This window comes from Mirounga leonina, unplaced genomic scaffold, assembly GCF_011800145.1.
Source record: "Mirounga leonina isolate KUSES-001 unplaced genomic scaffold, KU_Mleo_1.0 Mir_115, whole genome shotgun sequence".
Classification (NCBI taxonomy): Eukaryota; Metazoa; Chordata; class Mammalia; order Carnivora; family Phocidae; genus Mirounga; species Mirounga leonina.
In genome coordinates, this window is record NW_023270268.1 from 87,008,539 (window position 1) to 87,029,222 (window position 20,684).

The 20,684-nt window shown below is 49.7% G+C and overlaps 1 protein-coding gene across 3 annotated transcripts in view; it reads left to right on the forward strand.

Moving 5' to 3' along the window:
* ITGB5 (integrin subunit beta 5) overlaps positions 1 to 20,684 on the forward strand; it is a 114,678-nt gene that overhangs the window by 86,301 nt on the left and 7,693 nt on the right. For all 3 annotated transcript variants that reach the window (XR_004678241.1, XM_034999987.1, XM_034999988.1), the window contains exon 11: positions 17,559 to 17,781. Coding sequence is in view for 2 of the 3 variants with exons in the window: in XM_034999987.1 (XP_034855878.1) it covers positions 17,559 to 17,781 (223 nt within the window). In the remaining variant the exon portion in view is untranslated. The remainder of the gene's footprint in view (positions 1 to 17,558; positions 17,782 to 20,684) is intronic.

A 20,684-nucleotide genomic window follows, 5' to 3' on the forward strand; every position in this document is an offset into this window, starting at 1 on the left:
GGAACACGTCTGCACACGTCAGCGGACTTAGAAGCCCCTGCTCCCAGGCAATATGGACACAGTATGGCACAAGCAGTCTTCTGGATGAAGATGTATCAGAGGATTGTTTTCTGGCTCCTGAGGGGAAGGGAGGAACAGTTTCATGACACTATTTGCTAATATGTTTGGAAGAAGAAAAAAACACTGCTAAAAGCCAATTACCCTCCCCACCCCTTCACTTGAAAGCAACAGCTAGTTGAAACGTGAAGCTATCCAAGTCTTCGTGGGGAAAACAATTTCTGGAATGACGTCATTGTTGTGTTTGCTTATTTAGTAAGGACTTTAAACCGAGCCTGGCTCCAGGGAGGACTTGTTCCTGCGTATCGATGTAGCACCTCGCTCCTCCTTCCTAGTCTCTCCACTACAGCCAGCTCAGGGGGCAGCAGTGCCTGGGTGGGTGATGGGTTCCAGCGCCCGGTTCCTTGGCACGTGTGGTCAGCTTGGGGCTCCCGCTCCGGAACCGTGCCCATGGGTTTCAAGCTCTTGGATTGCTGTTATATTTGGGGTTTTGTGGGAGAGAAGTCTGTTTCCCGACAGCCACTCTGGTCTGGAAGGTGCTGACTCAGAGCCTCAGGAGCAGCTGACCTCAGCACTCTCTCACGGTCCTTCCTGCCCCTCTCCTTGCAACCTGGCCCACAAAGGGCCATGTGCTCGTGGTCTGTCTTCAGGCGGGGGCTCTGGCAGAGCCAGAGCCAGGTTTGGTGGTGGGGACGTCCTGGAAAAGCTCCTTCCACTTCTCTCTGGTCTCTTTGTCTATCCCAGACGCTTATAGTCTCTTGTCCCATTGCCCTCCCCCCGCCCCCAGAGAGGACTGAGGGGGAATGTGAGAGAGTCCAGGTTTGTGACATGTAATGTGGCATAAAAGTTAGTAGTGGAGCAATCAGACTAAGGTCCAGAAGCTGTTGAACAGCTTTTGTTACTACTTTTGGGGCACATTGTCATGGGAATGTTTCAGGGCTATTGTGTTTCCCTCTGGTTTCTAGAGGCAACAGAACCTAGACAATGGTTCTGTCCACAGACTGTCCCTGTGTGTGCAAAGGGAGCTTTTGGGAGCCATTGTGAGGGTTTCTGTTCTTCTGAGTCTCATGAAGTGTTGACCCTTCGGAGTCCCCCTATCACTGAAACATGAGAAGTAGGACATGTTCTGTTTAGTTGTTCTTAATATAATAAAAGATTATTGCTCAAACTTTGTTCTTTGTTGGTTACCATATCTAAATAGTGCATTTCCTGGGATTTGAGTTACTCCATTGTGGTAAACTGTTGAAATCTGTCTCAGCCCTGAAGTTTTCAGCACTCTCTGTACTTCCAATGACTGCACTGGGGTACAGGGAATAACTTGCTAATGGTTGGCCTACTTCTTGGGTTTCACATATTGGGAAAACTTAAATAGGATATGGAATTTTGAACTTTTGACTTTTGAACAGCCCTTTTTAAAAGATTTTATTTATTTATTTATTTGAGAGCGAGAGAATGAGAGAGAGAGCACATGAGAGGGGGGAGGGTCAGAGGGAGGAGCAGACTCCCTGCAGAGCATGGAGCCCCATGCGGGACTCGATCCCAGGACTCCAGGATCATGACCTGAGCCGAAGGCAGTCGCTTAACCAACTGAGCCACCCAGGCGCCCTGTACAGCCCTTTTGAACAGAGTCTTGTGACTGCAAGATCCTAAAAGTACATCTAAGTAAGGTCTCAAATATTTTACTTCCTCTAATAGGCTCTTTGGCCAGTTTTTACTTTATATATATATTTTTTCTTTTTAATATAGATTTTTGTATAGATACATAAATCCTTTAATATGTGGTAGGCAGGCAGAGGTGAAGGGGCATCTGGAGTTCCCTCCCAAACATAAAAAAATGGGGAGCGACAGTAATGGCATCATCGGCAGAGGCCAGAGCCAGCCTCCAAGCATACGCTCTGGGTCTGGGCTGATGGCTTCCAGAAGGCTTCACGAGGCTCTGTGACACCTCTCCAGTTAACAAGCGCCTCTGACATTAAGGCCTGGTTTTAGACTTCTTGATTCTTGCCAAATGAAACACCTCCTTTGGCAGTAGTTATCCAGCTATGTTTATAAAAGTTCTTCTCACCATATTTATCCTGTTTTTCTTCAGAAATTTAATTTTCACACTCAGGGTAAGTATCCCAGTGGCTGTTCCCGGGTCTGTGGTCACAGTTGTACCTTCTGCCACTGCATCGAAATTTGCATATTTCATAAATGGGTTGTTAGAGGATCATCTTGAATGCAACTCCATAACAAAGGCCTCGCAAAGTACCTTTTGAATGAACCAAGATTTGACATATTTAATGTTCTAATAAAGGGGCCTCTTGGCAGGATTGCTACTACTGTGTGCCTCAGGTGGGAGAGCCTAGAAAATTCTTCAAGTTTTTGCATGTATATCAATCTCTGCTCAGTTTATTGATGGTTACCCAAGTGCTAATGGCAAATATAAAAATACAAAATATATGTATTTTCTAGAGAAAGGGGCTCTTTTCCCCAAAGGAATATCCACATTGCAGTTCCCCTTATCTGCTATTATATAAATCCGAATTATGCAGTTGACAGCAAAAGTTGAGAGTGTCATGTTCCATTGTAGAATGCTCAGGATATGGAGGCTCTAAGAACAGAATTTATTACAGGATTCTTCAGTAATTATGATTGTAAGGAATGCTATACCCCTAATTACTAAAAACACTTCCACAGAGACCATTTACCAGTGCATGTTCAAATCTGGATTCTAAACCTGGCACTGCCCCTTTCTACCTCTGTGACCTTGGACTCGACTTACTACCTCCCTGACATATATTCTTTTAAGTTTTGATTTAAATTCCAGTTAGTTAACATAGAGTGTAATATTCATTTCAGGTGTACAGTGTAGTAATTCAGCAGTTCCATACAACACCCAGTGCTCATGACAAGTGCCCTCCTTAATACCATCACCTATTTCACCCATCCCCCATTTCACCCATCCCCCACCCACCTCCTTTCTGGTAACCCTCAATTTCTGGCAGATCTTTTTATCTGTCAAATACGCCAGAGAGTTGTTGTGAGCATCAAATAGAACAATGTCTGGCAGTGCCTGGGTGGCTCAGTCGGTTGAGTGTTCGACTCTTGGTTTTGGCTCGGGTCATGGTCTCAGGGACATGGGATCAAGCCCTGTGTTGGGCTCCGTGCTCGGCACAGTCTTCTTGAGATTTTCTCTCTCTCCCTCCGCCCTTCCCCTTCACTCTTTCTCTCTCTCAAATAAATAAATAAATAAATAAATAAATAAATAAATAAAATATTTGAGAAAGAAAGAAAAAGAACAATGTCCAAAAAGCTCCTTGCACAGCTGCCACTCCATCAGGGATGTTGAGTAAGTGTCATGACCTGGTCTCCCCATCCCACCCCTTCTTGGAGAAACATTTTCTTCCACAGAGATAAGTATCAGAGACATTCATGGCATCAAAACAGGTTGGTTTCAGAAGTTCTCAACAGGCACCCCATGATCAAGAATTCCCTAAGAATTCCACCTGTATCCAGACATTGCCCAAGTTCACTTGAGAGACAAAAAGGTACCAACAGTTAGGGCCCAGCCCTGCAATGAAACAATGCATCTTTCAGACTAGCCACATGAACCAGGTACGCTAGACTGCTTATCTCTGGGGTCAGCCAGCTTCTTGCAGCTTGCGATTAGAGAAAGTTCTTTGGGAAAACCAGAGCGTAGCAAGTATCCGATGTTAGTGCGGCTACAGATACGGAAACCGTGATCTCTGATTGCAGGTCATTTTGTTTTAGGTAGGTTGCTGATTTCCTCTCATTCAGTAAGAGCTCACTGAGCATTGTTCACATGCCAAGTGTTGTGCTTGATTACAGAGCTAGAGTTGCTTGAATTAATTTCTAAATGTTTGTTACCCCTAGAATTTTCCACTTCTCAGAAACTTGCTGGGATTGAGGAATGAGGATATGAATCATTCATGTTTCTACCTTTACCATCCAGACTTTTATGAGATCTTGAAAGACAAGGGAGAGAATATTGGGAAACCATGTTGAGAACCTGCCTTGTTCCATGCTCTGAGCTTAGCTCTGGGAATGGAGTTTTCTTTTTCTTTTTTTTTTTAAAGATTTTATTTGACAGAGAGAGAGAGAACACAAGCAGGGGGAGTGGGAGAGTGAGAAGTAGGCTTCCTGCAGAGTAGGGAGCCCGATGTGGGGCTCGATCCCAGGACCCCGGGATCATGACCCGAGCCGAAGGCAGACGCTCAACGACTGAGCCACCCAGGTGCCCCTGGGAATGGAGTTTTCTTACTGCCCTTGCTCACTGCCCAGATCTTGTTTCTGCAAAGGTCTTCAGCAACAATTCACCAGTGATTCTGAAAAATGGACTATTCTAAGCATTGGATCTCACCTCATTGCCTTTCTCTCTCTACTTAGAAGGGAAATGTGCAAGAGCAGCCTTGTGATGAGGACCCTGTACGTGCCTTTGAACATCAGAACTGATCCTTAAGGGCATGACACTTGGCTTGTGAAAGAAATAATGAAACTTAAAAAGCAAAGGAAAGTCCTAGGAAGACCATGAGAATGCCAAAAATAAGATCTTGGTCATGTATAGGTTTGGGTGGTATTAGTTTTTTGATGTTATAGAATAACACATCAGACAGTTTTCCATTCTGAATTAAATTGAGCACTTAAAGTACTGGTTTCATTTTTTGGTCGTTGAGCCATAACTTTGAGTTTGGTCTTGATTTGGAAACTGTGACATAATTGGTTATAGGCCTCTGTTGCTCAGTGCCTCTGGTGGGGTGGGGCGGAATTGGATGGGGGAACCCTGTTTTTCTTAGGGGGAGTGTTCATGACTCTAAGAACACTGACCTGAGAACCCACCCATATGCAAATGCTCCCTGGTGTCTGGAAGTTGCTCTGAGTGAGTTTGACCTGCTGCAGTTTTGGCTTTCTCTGTCTGGGACCTTCCTAAACCCTGCCTGTTGCCCTCTGACCCAGAGAATGGGGTCACTCCAATTACCCCAGCTCACAACCACCACTCTTAAAAGTTTTGATCAAGTGACCCCACCATCCCTAAGCTAAAGGAATATACTTCCCAAGTTAATATGTTATTTTAGCATTTTGCTCTCATCATGAGCAAGCACGAAATAGTGGGATTATTTGTGTCTTGTGCCTTTCCTAATAGCACCCCTAGTCACACACAGTGGGCCAACATTGTTTTACCTGTTTAACGGTTTACACTTAGGGAAACTGAGACCCAGAACTTGGACTAAAGCTCACTGTGATTCTTTTAAGTAGGCTCTATTCCCAGCATGGAATCCATCGTGGGGCTTGAACTCACGACGCTGAGATCAAGACCTGAGCTGAGATCAAGAGTTGGACGCTTGACCAATTGTGCCACTCAGGTGCCCCATATGATTCTTGATTATAGATTCAGACCAGGAGAACCTTGCAAATAAATAGTTACCTCATTTCTACCTAATTTTACTTATTTTGATTAGCTTGAGGCCCTTCTCAAATCTCTGAATTACCAATCCAGCCTTCTCTGCTGTCACCACCCAAGCATTGAGCCCACATTTTCCAAGTCTTACCTAGTAAGTGCTCTTTATTTCAGTCAAAATTTTAGGAAACATTTAGTGTCTGTTTTCCTAAGTGAGTGTTTGTCTGGGTTACATAAGGATGTATCAGACACAGCAGACCAGGCTGAAGGTCACACATGAACCAAGAGACTGGCTGAGGTACCTGTCCTTTTATGATTACTATTTGATGGAAGGCAGAGTGTTCCTCTTTGTATTCAGTGGGTGTCTATCTGTTGTTATTGATTATGCTGAACCCACTTTCCTGAAATGAACCTTTGTTAGCCTGTTCTAATTTATAAACCACTTTTGACATGAATGATGTCACTTAGTTGTTGTTACTCTACCAGGCGATTGATGTGGCTGTTACTGATCCAACCCAAGTGGAGGAGGCTGTGGCTGAGAAGAATGGCCTGTTGGCCACACTCCCCACCAGTGGTTGGCCCAAAGCCTTGACCCAGTAAAAGCCCACCTCCCCTAACTCTCAGGGGGTATTCTTGGGCAGCTGCTTCCTGCCATCTTGTGGCTTGGCTGGGCTCCTAGCAGCCGAGCTTCAGTGTGGCCCACTCATGTGACATTCCAAACTAGCTCTCACCATTAAGAGTGCTGCACCCGGCTCTGAACAGTGGCCAACTGAGGGTGGAACATGGCAACTGTTAACCAACCACAACACGACAGATTTCCAGATTGAAAATAGTAACCCTCTCATCCTGTTGCAGTGATCAAGAGGGTAGCGAATTCATGTCTCTCCAGATGTGGTTGGCATTCCCCCAGAAGTGCCTGCCAGGTGGATTGGGCAAGTTAAGCCAAATTCAAGATGTTGATCTGAGAAACCTCTGTTTCTTTTGGCCACAGGCCCTCTGTTTTTCTTTGAGTCAGCATTCCTTAGGGTCCTATGATGACTATGGTTCATCTCACTCAGCTGTTTACAGACTTCTTTGAAACTGGAAAGATGAGTTCATTAAAGAACACAGATTTTTCCATCTTCCATCCATTGCTTTAATCTCCTGATTGATAGAGTTGGGCCAGAGACCAAGTCCTTTCCTTGCCACCCTCATAAGAAATGCAGTAGTAATTCGAGGGACTTGGCACCCAGGCGTCAGCATTGAGAAATCAGGTGCTAAGACAGGAAGGGCAAAGGTACCCTTTGGAAGGGCTGTTGCCTTTGACAATGGAGTCTTAACCTTTCCAGCCAATGCTGTCATCTCAGAAAGTAATGTTGAGGTTTGAAGAAGCTTTGCTTAAAAGCAACATCACCTTATTTGTTTAGTGGTGGTCATATTTTGCTGCTCAGATACAACATGAATGCAACATATGGTCCAGCAGATGAAGGCAAAGGGTGAGGGGCTTGTCAGGACATTGCCCCTTGGGAAACGCCATCAATTGACCTTGTTACAACGGCCCGTTCGTTGACACTAAGCCAAGGACGGAGGAGCAGCTGGCCCTGAAATCGAGGATGCATCATTGTTCACATGTCTGAAGAGCCTTTTGCTGGAGAAATCTGAACAATATGCAAGAGCAAGAGTGGGGTATAAAGCTTGTGACTTCTGCTTGACCATGACCGTGACCTGCCAAAGGAAAGAGAATTCTTAACCATTTTTTCCTCATGGTATTCTAAATCTTTGGATTTCTTTGGACATGTGTTAAGAAATCACATTTAAATTCATAAGCCTCAATAATACTTCTCTGTTCCCTTTCTAATTTACAGCTTTGGATGTCTTCCCTCAGGGCTTCAGGCTCATCCTAATGATGTTCCCAGCCTCTAGCAACATGTTCTGAGCATCTACTGTATGCCTGACAATTCTAGGCATTGGGCAAACAAAAAGAAAACGCCATCTTTGATTAGTATGGGTTTGCAAACTAACAGGTTGAGGCAAATGAATAAATAAATATATCCATGTAGTAAGTGATTTTATATTTGCACTTTCCTCTTAATGAAGTCTCCCATCAGCCTTTGAACATGCTCAGGTCTCTTCATTCTAAAAAAAAAAAAAGAGAGAGAAAGAAAAACCTTCAACCTCCCACTCCTCACTTGCCCTTCTTTCCTCCATATTCACAGCTGTATTTCTGAAAACATTTGTCCCTGCCCAGTCAGCCCTCACCTCAGTCTTCCCAGATTGCTAATGGCCTTGTGCTACTACAGCTCATAGACTTTTTCAGCCCTCATCTGGCTGGTTCTGAAGAGAACCAGCACATGGTTCTCTTCTGATTCTCCTTACCTCCCCTTTGATTGGTTTGTGTAAGCCAGAAACCCAGGAATCCTCTGCTCCCTACCTTCTCCTACCTCCCACATTCCATCTGCTACCAAGTTGTCCACTGACTGCGTATATTTCTTCGTAATTCATCTTCTTTCCATCTCCTTGACCACCCCCGTGGTCTGTCTGCAAGGTGATTGCTGCAAAACCAAAACATGCCAGTGTTCAGCACCTCTTTACGTGTTTTGCAATGGCCAGAAGCTAGGGTGACTCAAGGGGTAGCCTAGATGTTGGACCACAAAATAGAAATGCAGAAGCTGTGCTGCAGGTGATGAGGAGCCAGGGAAGGGCTCTACGCAAGAGTGTCATCACAGTTTACATTTTAGAAAAACGCTGTGGTGGCCACATGGAACCTGACTTGGGGAAGGGGCGGATGCATCGTGAGAAGGCAGCCAGGTGGAGGCTGCCTCCAGGCGAGGTTCTCTGCTTACCTCAAGCCATAGGAGTTTATTATCGGGCCATCTGGGGGCTAAAGGATAAACTTAAACTCCTTAGTCTAACACTCAGGCCTCCTTCCTCCATCCTCCTCCTTCCTCCATCCTCAGACACCCTCCCCTCCCTCCTATCTATTTGTCCATCCATCCGTATATACATACATTCAGTAGGCCTGTATCTATTTCTCCACCCTTGCTTCCCATTCTAGTATATTTCTCCTTTTCAGATATTTCCCTTCCTGGCTGCTCCCTGTATTCATCTTCACAAATGAACTCACGCAACTTTGGTTTTTTACACCCAAAATGCCTTCTCTCTTCTACTATTCCAGAACCTATAGCTGAACCTGGAGCCTATGACAATCTCTCCGGATTTCTCCCTGCTCTGACCTTAAGCAGTATTATGACGGTGGTGGAGAAACTGTAGAGCCTGCCTAGTCTACTGCCTTTACTTTACACAAGAGGCCAAGTGATTTAATGATCAGTGATTAAAATAGCCATTCTTGGGGCGCCTGGGTGGCACAGTCTGTTGAAAGTCCGACTCTTGGTTTCAGCTCAGGTCATGATCTCAGGGTCATGAGATCGGGCCCCGTGCCAGGCTCCGTCCTCAGCGCAGTCTGCTCAAGATTCTCTCTCCCTCTCCCTCTGCACCTCCTGCGTGTGCTTTCTCTCTCTTTCTAAAATATATAAATAAATCTTTAAAAAAAAATAAAAATAAAAGAGCCAGTCCTGTGGAGGGGTCTGTTGCACATTTTTAACTATACCACATCCTGGGCCCCTTGAACATTTATTCTGTGTACTGTTTTAACTTTTCTCACTTACTCATGACTGGATTATGCTACAGAAGCAGCATATGTAGTGGTTAGGAATATGGGCTCCAGAGTCAAACAAATGTGGGTTAGATCCCTGCCCTGACACCTACTTGCCGTGTAGCTTTGGATAAGTTACTTGGCCTCATGTGGCCTCTCTGTGCCTCATTTCCCATCTCTGAAAATTAGGGTGGTACCGTACTGTGGCACAGGGTTATTGCGAGGGCTAAGGAGATAATCCACGTAAAGTGCTTCAGATAATGCCTGGCCCCTTGTGAATATCCCATGAAGTTTCTCTAGGTTAGGAGATTTTAAACACGGCTTGATGTCTCAGTGAAATGAAAAATCTCTTGAAGGCAGTAAACCGCACGTTCTGTATTGCACATTACAAAGAATCTCCCCAATCCCATACCGTAGACAAGGTGCGATCCCTCTTTCATTGATGAGGAAACTGGACCGTCGCCCAGAGACCGCAGGTAGGTAGCTGAGACTGCACGGCAGCATCAATGAGAAAAGACGTCCCCAAACCGAGCGGTTCCAAGGCATTTCAAGTAGAGTGACAAGGATAGGACCGAGCTGGTTAGAGGAGACAGACGGAGAGAGCTGAGCTCCAGGCTTGGTGAGGAGGGAGGAGGCGCCGTGCTGTCTTTGTCGGGGAGCAGCCCTTCCAGGGCACGTTCTCCAGGCGGTGACCGCCCTTGGCAGGAGAGTGCCGTGTTGACGGACTCAGAAAGCCCGTGGCGCGAAGCGTACACGTGTCGAAAGCGACATCTCCCTTGCCCCTGGAGGTTTATTCAGTTGTTGCTGAGGTGCGCCAGCCAGGCTAAGATCCTTTCGGAGGGAACGGAGAACATGGCCTGTGCATTTCAAAACTCTCTATTCTTTACTTTTCCTGGAACCAAAGTCAGTGTGCGGAAGGGAAAGTTAAAGTAGTGGGAGGGGCACATTCCCTTGGGACCAGACTCCGAGACACCCTGAGTCTAGCCGGCAGCACGGGCAGAGCAGGGACATGAGAGGGCCTGTTATGTAACACCAACCTGCTTGTCAACAGGGAACCAGGAAGCGTACTTCCTAGGAGGGATTTCCCCTTCCTGTTCGAAAAAGACCTGGACAGAGAGGCCGTGCCCTTTCGAAGTCTGTATATGTGTTTGGCCACAGAGAGGTCAGCCCACGTCTGGCATTGGTTCTCCACGATTTGTGTTTGTGCCAGGATGTCTCTTACAACGAGGGCCCTCTCTGCTGTGTGTCTACAGTCTCAGAGCTGGGACTCCGGACACCCCCCCGAGGTTACAGGAGGCAGGACAGTGGGCTCTACTCCTCGTTGCCGTGGCGCCCCGGCTTGGCAGCTCTCAGGGCCCTGTGCCTCACAGACACGGGTGACTGGAAGCACATAAAGCTTGCAGTTGGTTTCCTGCTCTTTTTAAGCCAATTGTTGGAGATTTTAAGACCCGACTTTGGTGACAGAAACCACCCAAATGCGCAGAAATTTTTCAGAACCCATCCCTTTTTCTTTCCTCTCACCACTTCCTGTTTACAGGCTGCCTCTTCTGAGAGGACAGGAGACTGGGGGGCAAACAGCTCTGAGAGAGGGGCTACTGGGTCTGTGAGGAGAGGAAGCAAGGAAAGAGAGAGGAAGTGAGCGAGCAGTCTGCTTGTGTGTGTGAGGGGACACTGGTGAGAGGGAGGGAGGGAGGGAAGCAGGATCAGGAGAAAGAGAAAGGTAACTGGGCTTAGTCCTCCCTCCCCTCCCCAGCCTTCTGAGAGCCAGAATGGACTCCCAGAGGGGACTGGAGCTGCTGCGGAGGGAAGCCACAGTGTGTTCCAGAGCCGGATGGAAACTATTTTGGGACAGCTGTGGAGAGAGATGGTTTGTGCCCTGAGGGTCTGACGTCTGCTGTCTGCCTGGTTGTGACCCCTTACTCCTGTGCTGGGTGAGAATGGGGAGAAGAGAATCACTTCTTGGTTCTGCCTGTCTCAGGCTGGCTCCCTCCTTTCTCAGGCCCCCGGCCCTCAGGCATCTCCTCTGAGGTCACCCCATGGCCGCCTGGGTCCTCTGCAGGTGGGAGTCCAAGTCCAGCTTGGGGGTGAGGGGGAGCGGTGGCTTCCCTCCTGGGCCACTTCCGTGCTGCCTCAGACATACCTCTGGGAGCTCCCCCAGCAGGGCCTTAGGCCCCTTTATGATCGGGTCCCCCACCAAGGCTCTGGAGGCTGCAGAGCAGCTGCACCAGGTCCAGGGTGTTCTCGCTTTGGGTTGGACGTGGATAGGTAACCTCAGGGGAGCTTTTAACCCTGGGTGGTTTTGGACCCAACCTCCCAGAAAGTACTTCCCCCGCTATCCTCCGAGATCTACTCTGAGCTTCCCCTTCTCCTGTACTCCCATCATAGCATCGATGATGAGGAAGCTGGCTGGCATTTAGTGAGCACTTACTATGTGCCAAACACTGACTGAGGGCTTTATACAGGTTAAGCGATTTAACGCATACAACAACCCAGTGAGGGAGGTATTTTTATGAGCCCCACTTTAAAATGAAGAAACCAAGATACGGAGGGGTTAAACATCAGCAACTGCTGGTAAATGCCAGATTCAGGAGGCCAGCTCAGGTGTTCTGATTCTGGAAGCCACGTGTTCACCACACTCCCCTGCCCCATTTTCCCAACGTTCCCTTGTGTCCCCATTCTCCACCACCCATGTTCCATGGGAAACAGGCTCCTCTTCATCCTGAGCCTCTGCAAAAATCCCTACTCCCCCCTCTTTCCTGGGACTGGTGGGCCTTGAGAACAGTTGGCAGGGACTGAGGAGCTGGCCCCTCCTGGTCGGCACTGTCCCAGCCCCTCAGGGTCCCCCCTTTAGATATTTGCTTTCCACCTCCACCTCCCTCCCCTCCTTTGAAGTTGTGCCATCCCAATTACACCAGCCTCGACTTTTCCCCTTCCCTGTCACTTACTGATATCCTGACCATTCCTACATTCCCCAAAGACCCTGGGCACTGCCTCGCGCTTGCCCCTCTCCCCAAGCCCCACCATCCCTGCATCTCCCCGTGACGTTGTCCAACGCTTTGATGTCCATGTGCCTTGCTTGCTCAGATCCAGTGGCAGTTCACAGCAATTCTAGCCCATTTCCTGGGCACCCCTATGTGCCAGATACTGAGTTAGGGCTTTACCTGCAGTAGCACCATATTTCTTGGCAACATTTTCATGAGGAAGGCATTGTCCTCATTGACAGATGAGGAAATGGATCTTCAGATGGGTTTAGGGACTTGGTCAAGGTGATGTAGTGAATGGTGGAGGACAGACTTGAACTTGGCTCCATGCAGCCCCTCAGCCTCTCTCAACACAGCTGGAAGCTTGAGCATCCCACTCTGGCCACAGCCCTCCCCACTCAGCTCGCCTCCCTTTCTCCCTGCATCTTTCTCTGCTGTGACCTCTTAAGAGCTTACCATTCCCTCGATCCCTCTGTTTCCCCCAAAACCTTCTCTCTTCTGAATCTTTGTCTTCAGTTAGAAGAGTGCACAAATAGATCCCATCTTCAGAATATCCTGTCTGCCTTCCTCCCCGTCTCTTCCTTACCCTACGCAACCAGATCACGTGTGGAGCTGCCTGCTTGCAGTTGCCTCTCTACTGGCTGGATTCTGCCCTCAGCCCTCCGGACTGTGCCGAAACCCGGCAGCCACCTAGGATTTGCCCTTCTTGATCTCCTCTTGCCCTTGCCGGGCCTTCCCCTCATGTCCCTTTTGGCTTCCAGGCCACTGGTGCTCCTCTCTCCTCTCTAGCAGCTGCTCCACAGCCTGCTTCAAGGGTGCCCCTTCCTCTAAGTAGTCAGGATTCTATTTTATAAAGGGAGGGAAGGGGCCACGTCTTGGCCCACAGCCCACACAAGCACCGTTGTGCTGATGGAAAGCTGTTGAATTCTGTAGAGCTGAAATTCTGTATGAATAGACACATTTACAACTTCCTGTCCATTTAGCTATCAATCATTGTAACAAAGGTAGTACTAATAATAACTCGCACGTGGAGCGAGCCACAGCTTACAAAGTGCTTTCACATGCCCTTCAATATCCCTACCTTGTGCAGTGGAAATATTTTTATGTCTGCACAGTATTAAACGGGCATCATTAAATTCAGCTCACTCTGCCAAGGCGTTGGGGGTTAGCATTATAAATGAGCTGTGTTTTGCTGAGGAGTCCTTGCTTAGGCCCTCTGGGTGTTGTTAGCCAAGATCAAGTCCCCAGTCCCCCATTTAGTTTTACTGGTGATTGGTAGGTTATCGATCCTGGGGATGGGGCCAGATGACCCTTGTTATTTTAATAACGTGTTCCTTTCCTCCTAGGGCATTAGGAGAGTCTAAGGGCTGACCAGATGATGTGGGGAATCTCCATGCATGCAGGTTGAGGGAAAGGTGTGTTGAGGCCCAACTGCAGGATCTAAGACATTTTAGGGCTAGGATAAAGTGTAACCAGATGGACCTAGTTTCTGAAGACCTATATGGGTCACACTTTTTTTTTTTTTAAGATTTTATTTATTTATTTGAGAGAGAGAATGAGATAGAGAGAGCATGAGAGGGGGGGAGGGTCAGAGGGAGAAGCAGACTCCCCGCCGAGCAGGGAGCCCGATGCGGGACTCGATCCCAGGACTCCGGGATCATGACCTGAGCCGAAGGCAGTCGCTTAACCGACTGAGCTACCCAGGCGCCCTGGGTCACACTTTTAAAAGGAGACTTGGAAGCTTTAAACCATGATGGCCAGTGGTTGTATGTTGTGTGCTGGCTCCCCACGGTGGTGGAACCTGCCTGGAGTACTGTGTTGGTCAGACGGAGTGGTCTGCCACAGGTGGGAAGGAGGACGTGGCAGTACGTGCCACATCTTTGCTCTGGCTGCTTCAAGCTGTCTTCAAGAATCGAACTGCTTGGGGCGCCTGGGTGGCTCAGATGGTTGAGCGTCTGCCTTCGGCTCAGGTCATGATCCCAGGGTCCTGGGATCGAGTCCCGCATCGGGCTCCCTGCGAGGTGGGGAGCCTGCTTCTCCCTCTGCCTCTGCCTCTCTCTCTCTCTCTGACTCTCATGAATAAATAAATAAAAACAAAACAAAACAAAACAAAAAAAAGAATCGAACTGCTTCACAAACTGAATTGGGGCGATCAGGGGAGCCAGCGAGCTACTGACGACAAGCATTCACGAGATTTCAGCCGTGACGCCAGGCCAGGAGCCAGCAGCTGCTTCCCTAGTTTGGCTTGTTGGGACTTGGCTTTGGAGTTGTCAAACATTTGAGGCCAAGAGCCACATAGATAAGGAGTTTCTGTTGTCCCACAGGCCCTCAGTAGCTCCCCAGGTGCTTGCTCACCACACTGGACAGGGCTGGGGCTCTTTGTGCTTTGCCCACTTTATAGCAGTCTTGCACACCTTTTCTTGTCATGTCCTTGCTGCTCAGGTGTTGTGGGAGGCTTTCGGGAGGGGCTCATGTCTCTGGTGGTGAGTCCTGTCCCTCTCTTGCCCTTGACCCCCAACTCGCCCTGCTTGAGCCCTAGGTCTGACCCTAGCCCTAAAATCACTGACCTCTGGCTGGGCCTGCATGGTATCGGACGTGCCCAACGCAGCCAGGCTTATGGCTGGTCTGGTGGAGAGTACAGCGCAGCAGGCACCGTTGCCGACCTTCTCAGCAAGCAGATCCTATCACTTCCGTGTCTAGTCGCCATGGGGAGCAAGTTCCCCCTTCAGCGCACACACACGCTTCACCTGAAACCCAGCTCTTCAACAGAATAGTAGCCTACCTCTTCTCTAAAATGTTGGCCCTTTGGAGGACGATGTCCGGTTGTGTTTGGCTAATGTTGTATTGCTGCCGCACAGCATTGGAGCAGGGAGGGAAACAGCCCTTACTTCCTGAAGCAAAGCAGCCCCTCAGGCCCGGGCACCATTTTGTTGCTTGTAAATACAGCACTGACTGTGCCTTTCACTCTCTGTGTGTTTGCTTTATGGGAAGGTGTGATGTACAGCTGCTGGAGAGTGCCAGAGCTGTGTTAGAAACTTAGCCCAGAAGCACGCTCATCTCTGTAGCTCACTTTGAAATGCATTTTGGAAACTGTACTGATGGGTAGACAGAGGGAGGGGTGGATATGTGGTAAAGCAGCAGGTAACGTGCAGGTGACGTGTTAACGGTGGAATGTAGGTGGCAAGTATATGGACGTTCACCGTGCAATCCTCTCAACTCGGCTGCAGGTTTGGAAATTTTCGTAATAAAATTGTGTGTGGGGGGGAATTACCCCCAAGGATGACCCATTTTTAATTGAAAACAGGCCCTTGACCAGGGTGACCCCTGAGGCTGGAGAGTGAAGGGGTTGTGCAGATTGGATCCATTTCATTCGGGAAGACTTCCCGTGGGGGGTGGTTTCCTGCCTGCCAAGGCTCGGAACCCGTGCTGTTCATCAACTGGGTGACAGGAGAGGTGTGCAGCCTCCCCATGCATGAGCTGTGCGCCCCGCAGCCAGCCCCCTCCGGCCCCCCGCCCCCGCCTGGTGTAACCCCCCTGGGCCTCCCTCCACATGCCAGCGTCTGGGGGTTCAGCTGCACTCACAGCCTCCTGCTGACCTGGGCCTGGCTTTTCTCACCTTTCCCAGAGGGCTGCCGTATGCCTCGGCACTGCCTGGGAAATGGGAGTGCTCAGGATCGGCTGTGGCTCTGAGCCCCAGTGCAAGCAGAGGCTGTCTGGCGCGGGAGGGTTGGGAGACTCGGTCTCTCCAGATGGCCTCCCTCCCACCTGCAGATTCTAGGCTCTACGGAGCTGACAGAGCAGAAGGGGTGGGAAGCAAGTGGCAGGTGAAGAAGCTCTTTAGAATTAGGCCCTGACCTAAATTGTGGTCACACTCATTGGTGGTCTCACAGAAGGTGCTGGGATCCAACTCCTGGGATAACTGGTTCAGGTGTGGGAGTAATGCAAGGCCTCCACCTGTGTGATACCCATCGCCTGCCGCTCCAGTCTCCTGCTGGTATGTAAGTGGGGGCTCAGTCAAGCAAATTAGTGCTCCTTTTAATCTTAGCCTTAGCAAAACAGCATCAGGAAGGAAAACATGCTGCAATAATAGCATAAGGGAGATTTTGTAAAGTGAAGTGTCACGTATAGCACTGCTTTCTGCCTCTGTTAGTGCAGAGGATCGAGAATCTGCGGTCAGGCCCTTGGTCCCCTTGACAGTTGGCGCGCTCCGTGCTTTTCACCGAGCCACACGTTCACTCGCTCACACTCAAATATGCTTGTCCTCTGAGCGGAGTGAGCCTCTGCCCTTGGCTCCTGCAGAACCTCAGGGGAGGCACACCCCCCCGCCCTTGCAGGCTGGGGAAAGGGTCCCTCCTGGAAAGGAGAGAAGGGTGCCCCTCAGCTGGTTGTCCTCTCGGCTCGGGCCTGCTCTGCTCTCTTTCCTCCCGAGAGGCAGTGGGTGCTGGAGGTCAGACTCCCTAGTGGGAGTCCTGGCCCCACGGCCGCTGCCTCATGGCCTTCCGCAGGACATCATTTCTGTGTCTCGGCTACATCAGCTGTGGAGCGAGGGTGCTAAAGGTCCCTGCGCGTGGCACGGTCGTCGGAACTGCTCACGTTCGTGCCGTGAAGCCTGATGGATATATAGCGAGTGCTGTTCAGTTAGCCTGCGCCACCCTCAGCCCCGGCTCCTGAATCCTCCCGCTCTGGGCTGCAGGTCTGGGGCCAGAGCGAGAATTTAGCAGCACTGCACACTGTGGCTGTAACAAACTATCATGGAGCGAGAGGCCTTTAACAACACAGATTTAAACAACAACAACACAGATTTAGTCTCTTGAATTCTGGAGGTTGGAGTCTGAAATAGCTTCCACAGGGCTAAGGTCATGGTGTTGGCAGGGCCATACTCCCTCCCGGGCTCTGGGGACGATCCATTTCCTTGCCTTCTCCAGCTTCTAGAGCTGCATTCCTCACATTCCTTGGCTCTCTGGCCTCTTCCTCCATCTTCAAAGGCAGCAGCTAGCATCTTGCTTCTGTTGTCCCATTACCACTGGCTGCTGTGGTCAGATCTCCCTTTGTCTTTGTCTTCTGTGGACCCTTGTGATGGCATCGGGGCCACCTGGAGAGTCCAGGAGACGCTTTCATCCCAGAGTCCTACACGGAGTCACAACTGCAGTCTCTTTTGCCATAGGAGGTGACAATCACAGGTTCTGGGGATTAGGATGTGGACATATTTGGTGGCCATTCTTCACATGACAACTGAGACAGGAAGAAGCTCTCTGGGGTCCTGGTCCTGTGGTGTCCCTTGGGCAAATTCTGAACCAACGTGGAGCACTGCCCCAGATTTAGCTGGGCCGCACAGGCCTGTGGGCCAGGCCCTGTCTGCCCAAACAGCGCCGGAGGGCACCGTCTGTGTCCTGTCCTGTGGGCTCCTCAGTGCCTGGCCCATGGCAGGGCCTGGGGGGTGGGTTATATGTTTGTGCAGGCAGGCACTCACGTGCTACGCATGTCCCTTTAGGCCATGGCGAGTGCCACTGTGGAGAATGCAAGTGCCACGCAGGTTACATTGGGGACAACTGTAACTGCTCTACAGACCTCAGCACATGCCTGGCCAAAGACGGCCAGATCTGCAGCGACCGCGGGCACTGCGTGTGTGGACAGTGCCGGTGCACGGAGCCGGGAGCCTTTGGAGAGACGTGTGAGAGGTGCCCGACCTGCCCGGACGCTTGCAGCACCAAGAGGTAATGGCACCCTCACTCCCGCTTCTCACCCCGGACCAGGCCTGTATTCTGGCCCATCGGGCCCTGGGGCTGGCCGGCCTCCGCTGCCTGGTCTTGCTGGGGAGCGAGACTCTTGCTAACAGTAACTCAGTGTTAACTACACGACATATTAAAATAGTGTTTTTGAAACGCTGGTTCCATGGGGATTTTGTAAAAAAATAAAAACAGAACCAAAAAAACAAGATTGCTATTCTGTTCCCAAATTTAGAAGTTACCAGATTACTGAGTTAAATTAAACTGGTTTTGGTACCAAAATAGTGGCTTTTCAGAGCCTTTCGAGTGCTATTGAGTTTTTCAAAAGGGGATTTAGCATGCATCTGTTTTTTTCCAATGAGTTGGAGCTCCTCCCCAACATTAACATTTCCCAAATAACGGTTTACAGGACGCCCGCAGGGCACATGCGGCTTTGAACAACCCAGAATCAGAAGGTTGATTGGATGGGAGGGCTCCGACCTAGATAAGGCCTGCCAGACACAAACCACAGAGGCTTGTGAATTTTCTGCTCCACTTAGAGAGATCACGGAGCACTGGCTGCGTGCTGCGGCTGAACGCAGATACCGGACGGCGGGCACCGGGCCTCCGCTGCCGCAGCCACAGGGTCACGTTCCCCAGGCTGGCCTCCCGGCGGCCCTGCCCTTCGCCCTCTGCCAGAGTGCGCGTGCGCGGGAATTAAAGGGCTTCAAGGAGCTATGCCAGCAGGAAGGCAAGAGTGACCGTTCCTCGGGAATTTTGCTAGAGAAACTGCTGTGCCAGTATCATCCACGCTAAGGGGCCTGAGTGAGGGAAACGGGCACAGATAATCAGAAACAAACAATAATACAGACGTCTCTCCGGCTGGGGAATGCAACTGTGCGATTTTCTTTTGGCAGATTTCCCCTCTAAATGTCTGGCTCAGGCTGATAATGGAAGGAGTTCATGCTCTGTGAGCCCGCCGTGGCTGCTGGTCAGTCCTTGCTCAGAAATGTTCTGGGTGGCAGAACTCCTGCTTGGACGTTTGCCTCAAATAATCCAGGCGTGGGTAATTGAAAGCTGGCTGTAGATCGAGAGACAAGATAGACAGGGCCAGCTTTTATTTTGTGTAATTGGAGAAGAGCAGGGGAGAGTAAGGGAGAAGAAAAACAGATCCACTTTAGACCCGCTAAGAGTGGAGAAATAACAGAAACCCAAATAGAAACATCCCAGGGAAGGAGGGTAGGATCCTGGATCTGGAGCCCAAATAGCTGTGGCCATCTGAGCATGGAGTCACAGCATTATCCACATTTGATGGTGGCAAGGGCCCTCCCCCGGCTGCCTGAAGCAGAACTCTTTCAGGTGTGTGCTCCTTGTCCTTGGGGCACATGAGGTGAAGGGGGGGAGGGGGCAAACGAGGACAACACACATGGTATCAATAAAAGTAGATAAAGCTCGTTTTCTTCCTTTCCTCTGGAGCCACAAGGCAGTGTAGGTTTGGCATAGGTCAGTTAAAAGACCCAACAACCTTTGCTTTAGTCAAAATGGCACAACCCTAGCTGTAAATATTTCAGACCTAGAAAACATAGCACTTCTTATCCATTAAGCAATACCGAAGAAACAAGGAGAGCAAGGAGATGCCATAAGGAAACCACTCTTCCTTTTTCTTTATCTCTGGGCCACAATGACCCTCTGTCTCTTTCTCTGCCCAGTTGCAATTGTTGTTTTAAACAAATTCCCTTTGATAGTGACTGATAGCAGGCTGTTTTTCTACACTGTTTTGCCAAGAACCACCAGGTTTTGAATGCCTTATGTCGTTTTTTTTTTTTCCTGGAGTTTCAGAACAGCCAATCTCTACTTTCTAGCACTAACCAAACATACCCTTCACCTCGGGTGAGGTCACTCTCAGCCTCAGCTGATTTTAATTAACAGCCTCTCTGAGTAAAGTCTCTCAGCAACTTGTTTGTTTAAAAGGCCAGACTTATTTTAACATATGACTACAGTATATCACAAGTTTCAACCCAGTGCGTGGAGCATACAAGTTAGACTGATATGTCCACATGGATAATTAGGGAATGTTTCCTGGACATGGTCCTGTGGTTTAATGACAAGCGGGGTTGCAGCTGGAAGGCTCGGGGAACCCTCCCTGAGACGGAAGGTCGGCTGGGGGGCCACTTGCAGTGTGTTCATCCAGGAGGCCCGAGGAAGGGCCTGAGCTAAACCGCCCCTTCCTGGCCCCCAGCCCAGTCTCAGTGGCCTGCCCTCTGGGACTCCAGCCTCAGGGGAAGGGCAAACATTACCAACTTGTTTGTAACTCCACACTGTTTCCATGAAGTCCTTCCCAGGAAAGTGGGATTTTATGGCCAGTTCTGGGGTAGCTGAATTCTTAAGTCTTACCCGCTTTCTTCCTTAGCGTTCAGAAGGGGGAGTGAGGACTTGGGAGGGGCTTCCTGAGAGGCTGGGCACCTGGGTGCTGGACCCTCTGCCACCACTTCTCCCAGGCCCCATCGCCTCCCCATACACAAAGGGGGTCCTCGTGAAGTACTCTCTGACTCCCTTCCCGTGCTCCCTCCATAGTTTCTCTCCTGGAAATGTAGTAACTGGCCTCAGTCTCAAGGAATTAAAAAAACGGATGATGGTAATGAAGGCCGTGCATTGTGGTTGTACATCCCTCTATATTTTTGCCAGAGAGCTTTCCAGACACACAGCCTCGTTGGTTCCCACGGGCCTGTGGGGTGAGCAAGGCGGCATGTCCCCCAGGTCGCTGTGGCTCTGTGGGGTCACCGCCTGCACTCTGCACACTAGGCTCTTGGGCCCTCACTCAGGCTCCTGAGGAAGCCCCTGTTTCTGGGGTGCTCACCTCCCCTGCAGGCCACCGGGAACCATGGGTTCCCCACTAAGTCCCTGAGAATTCA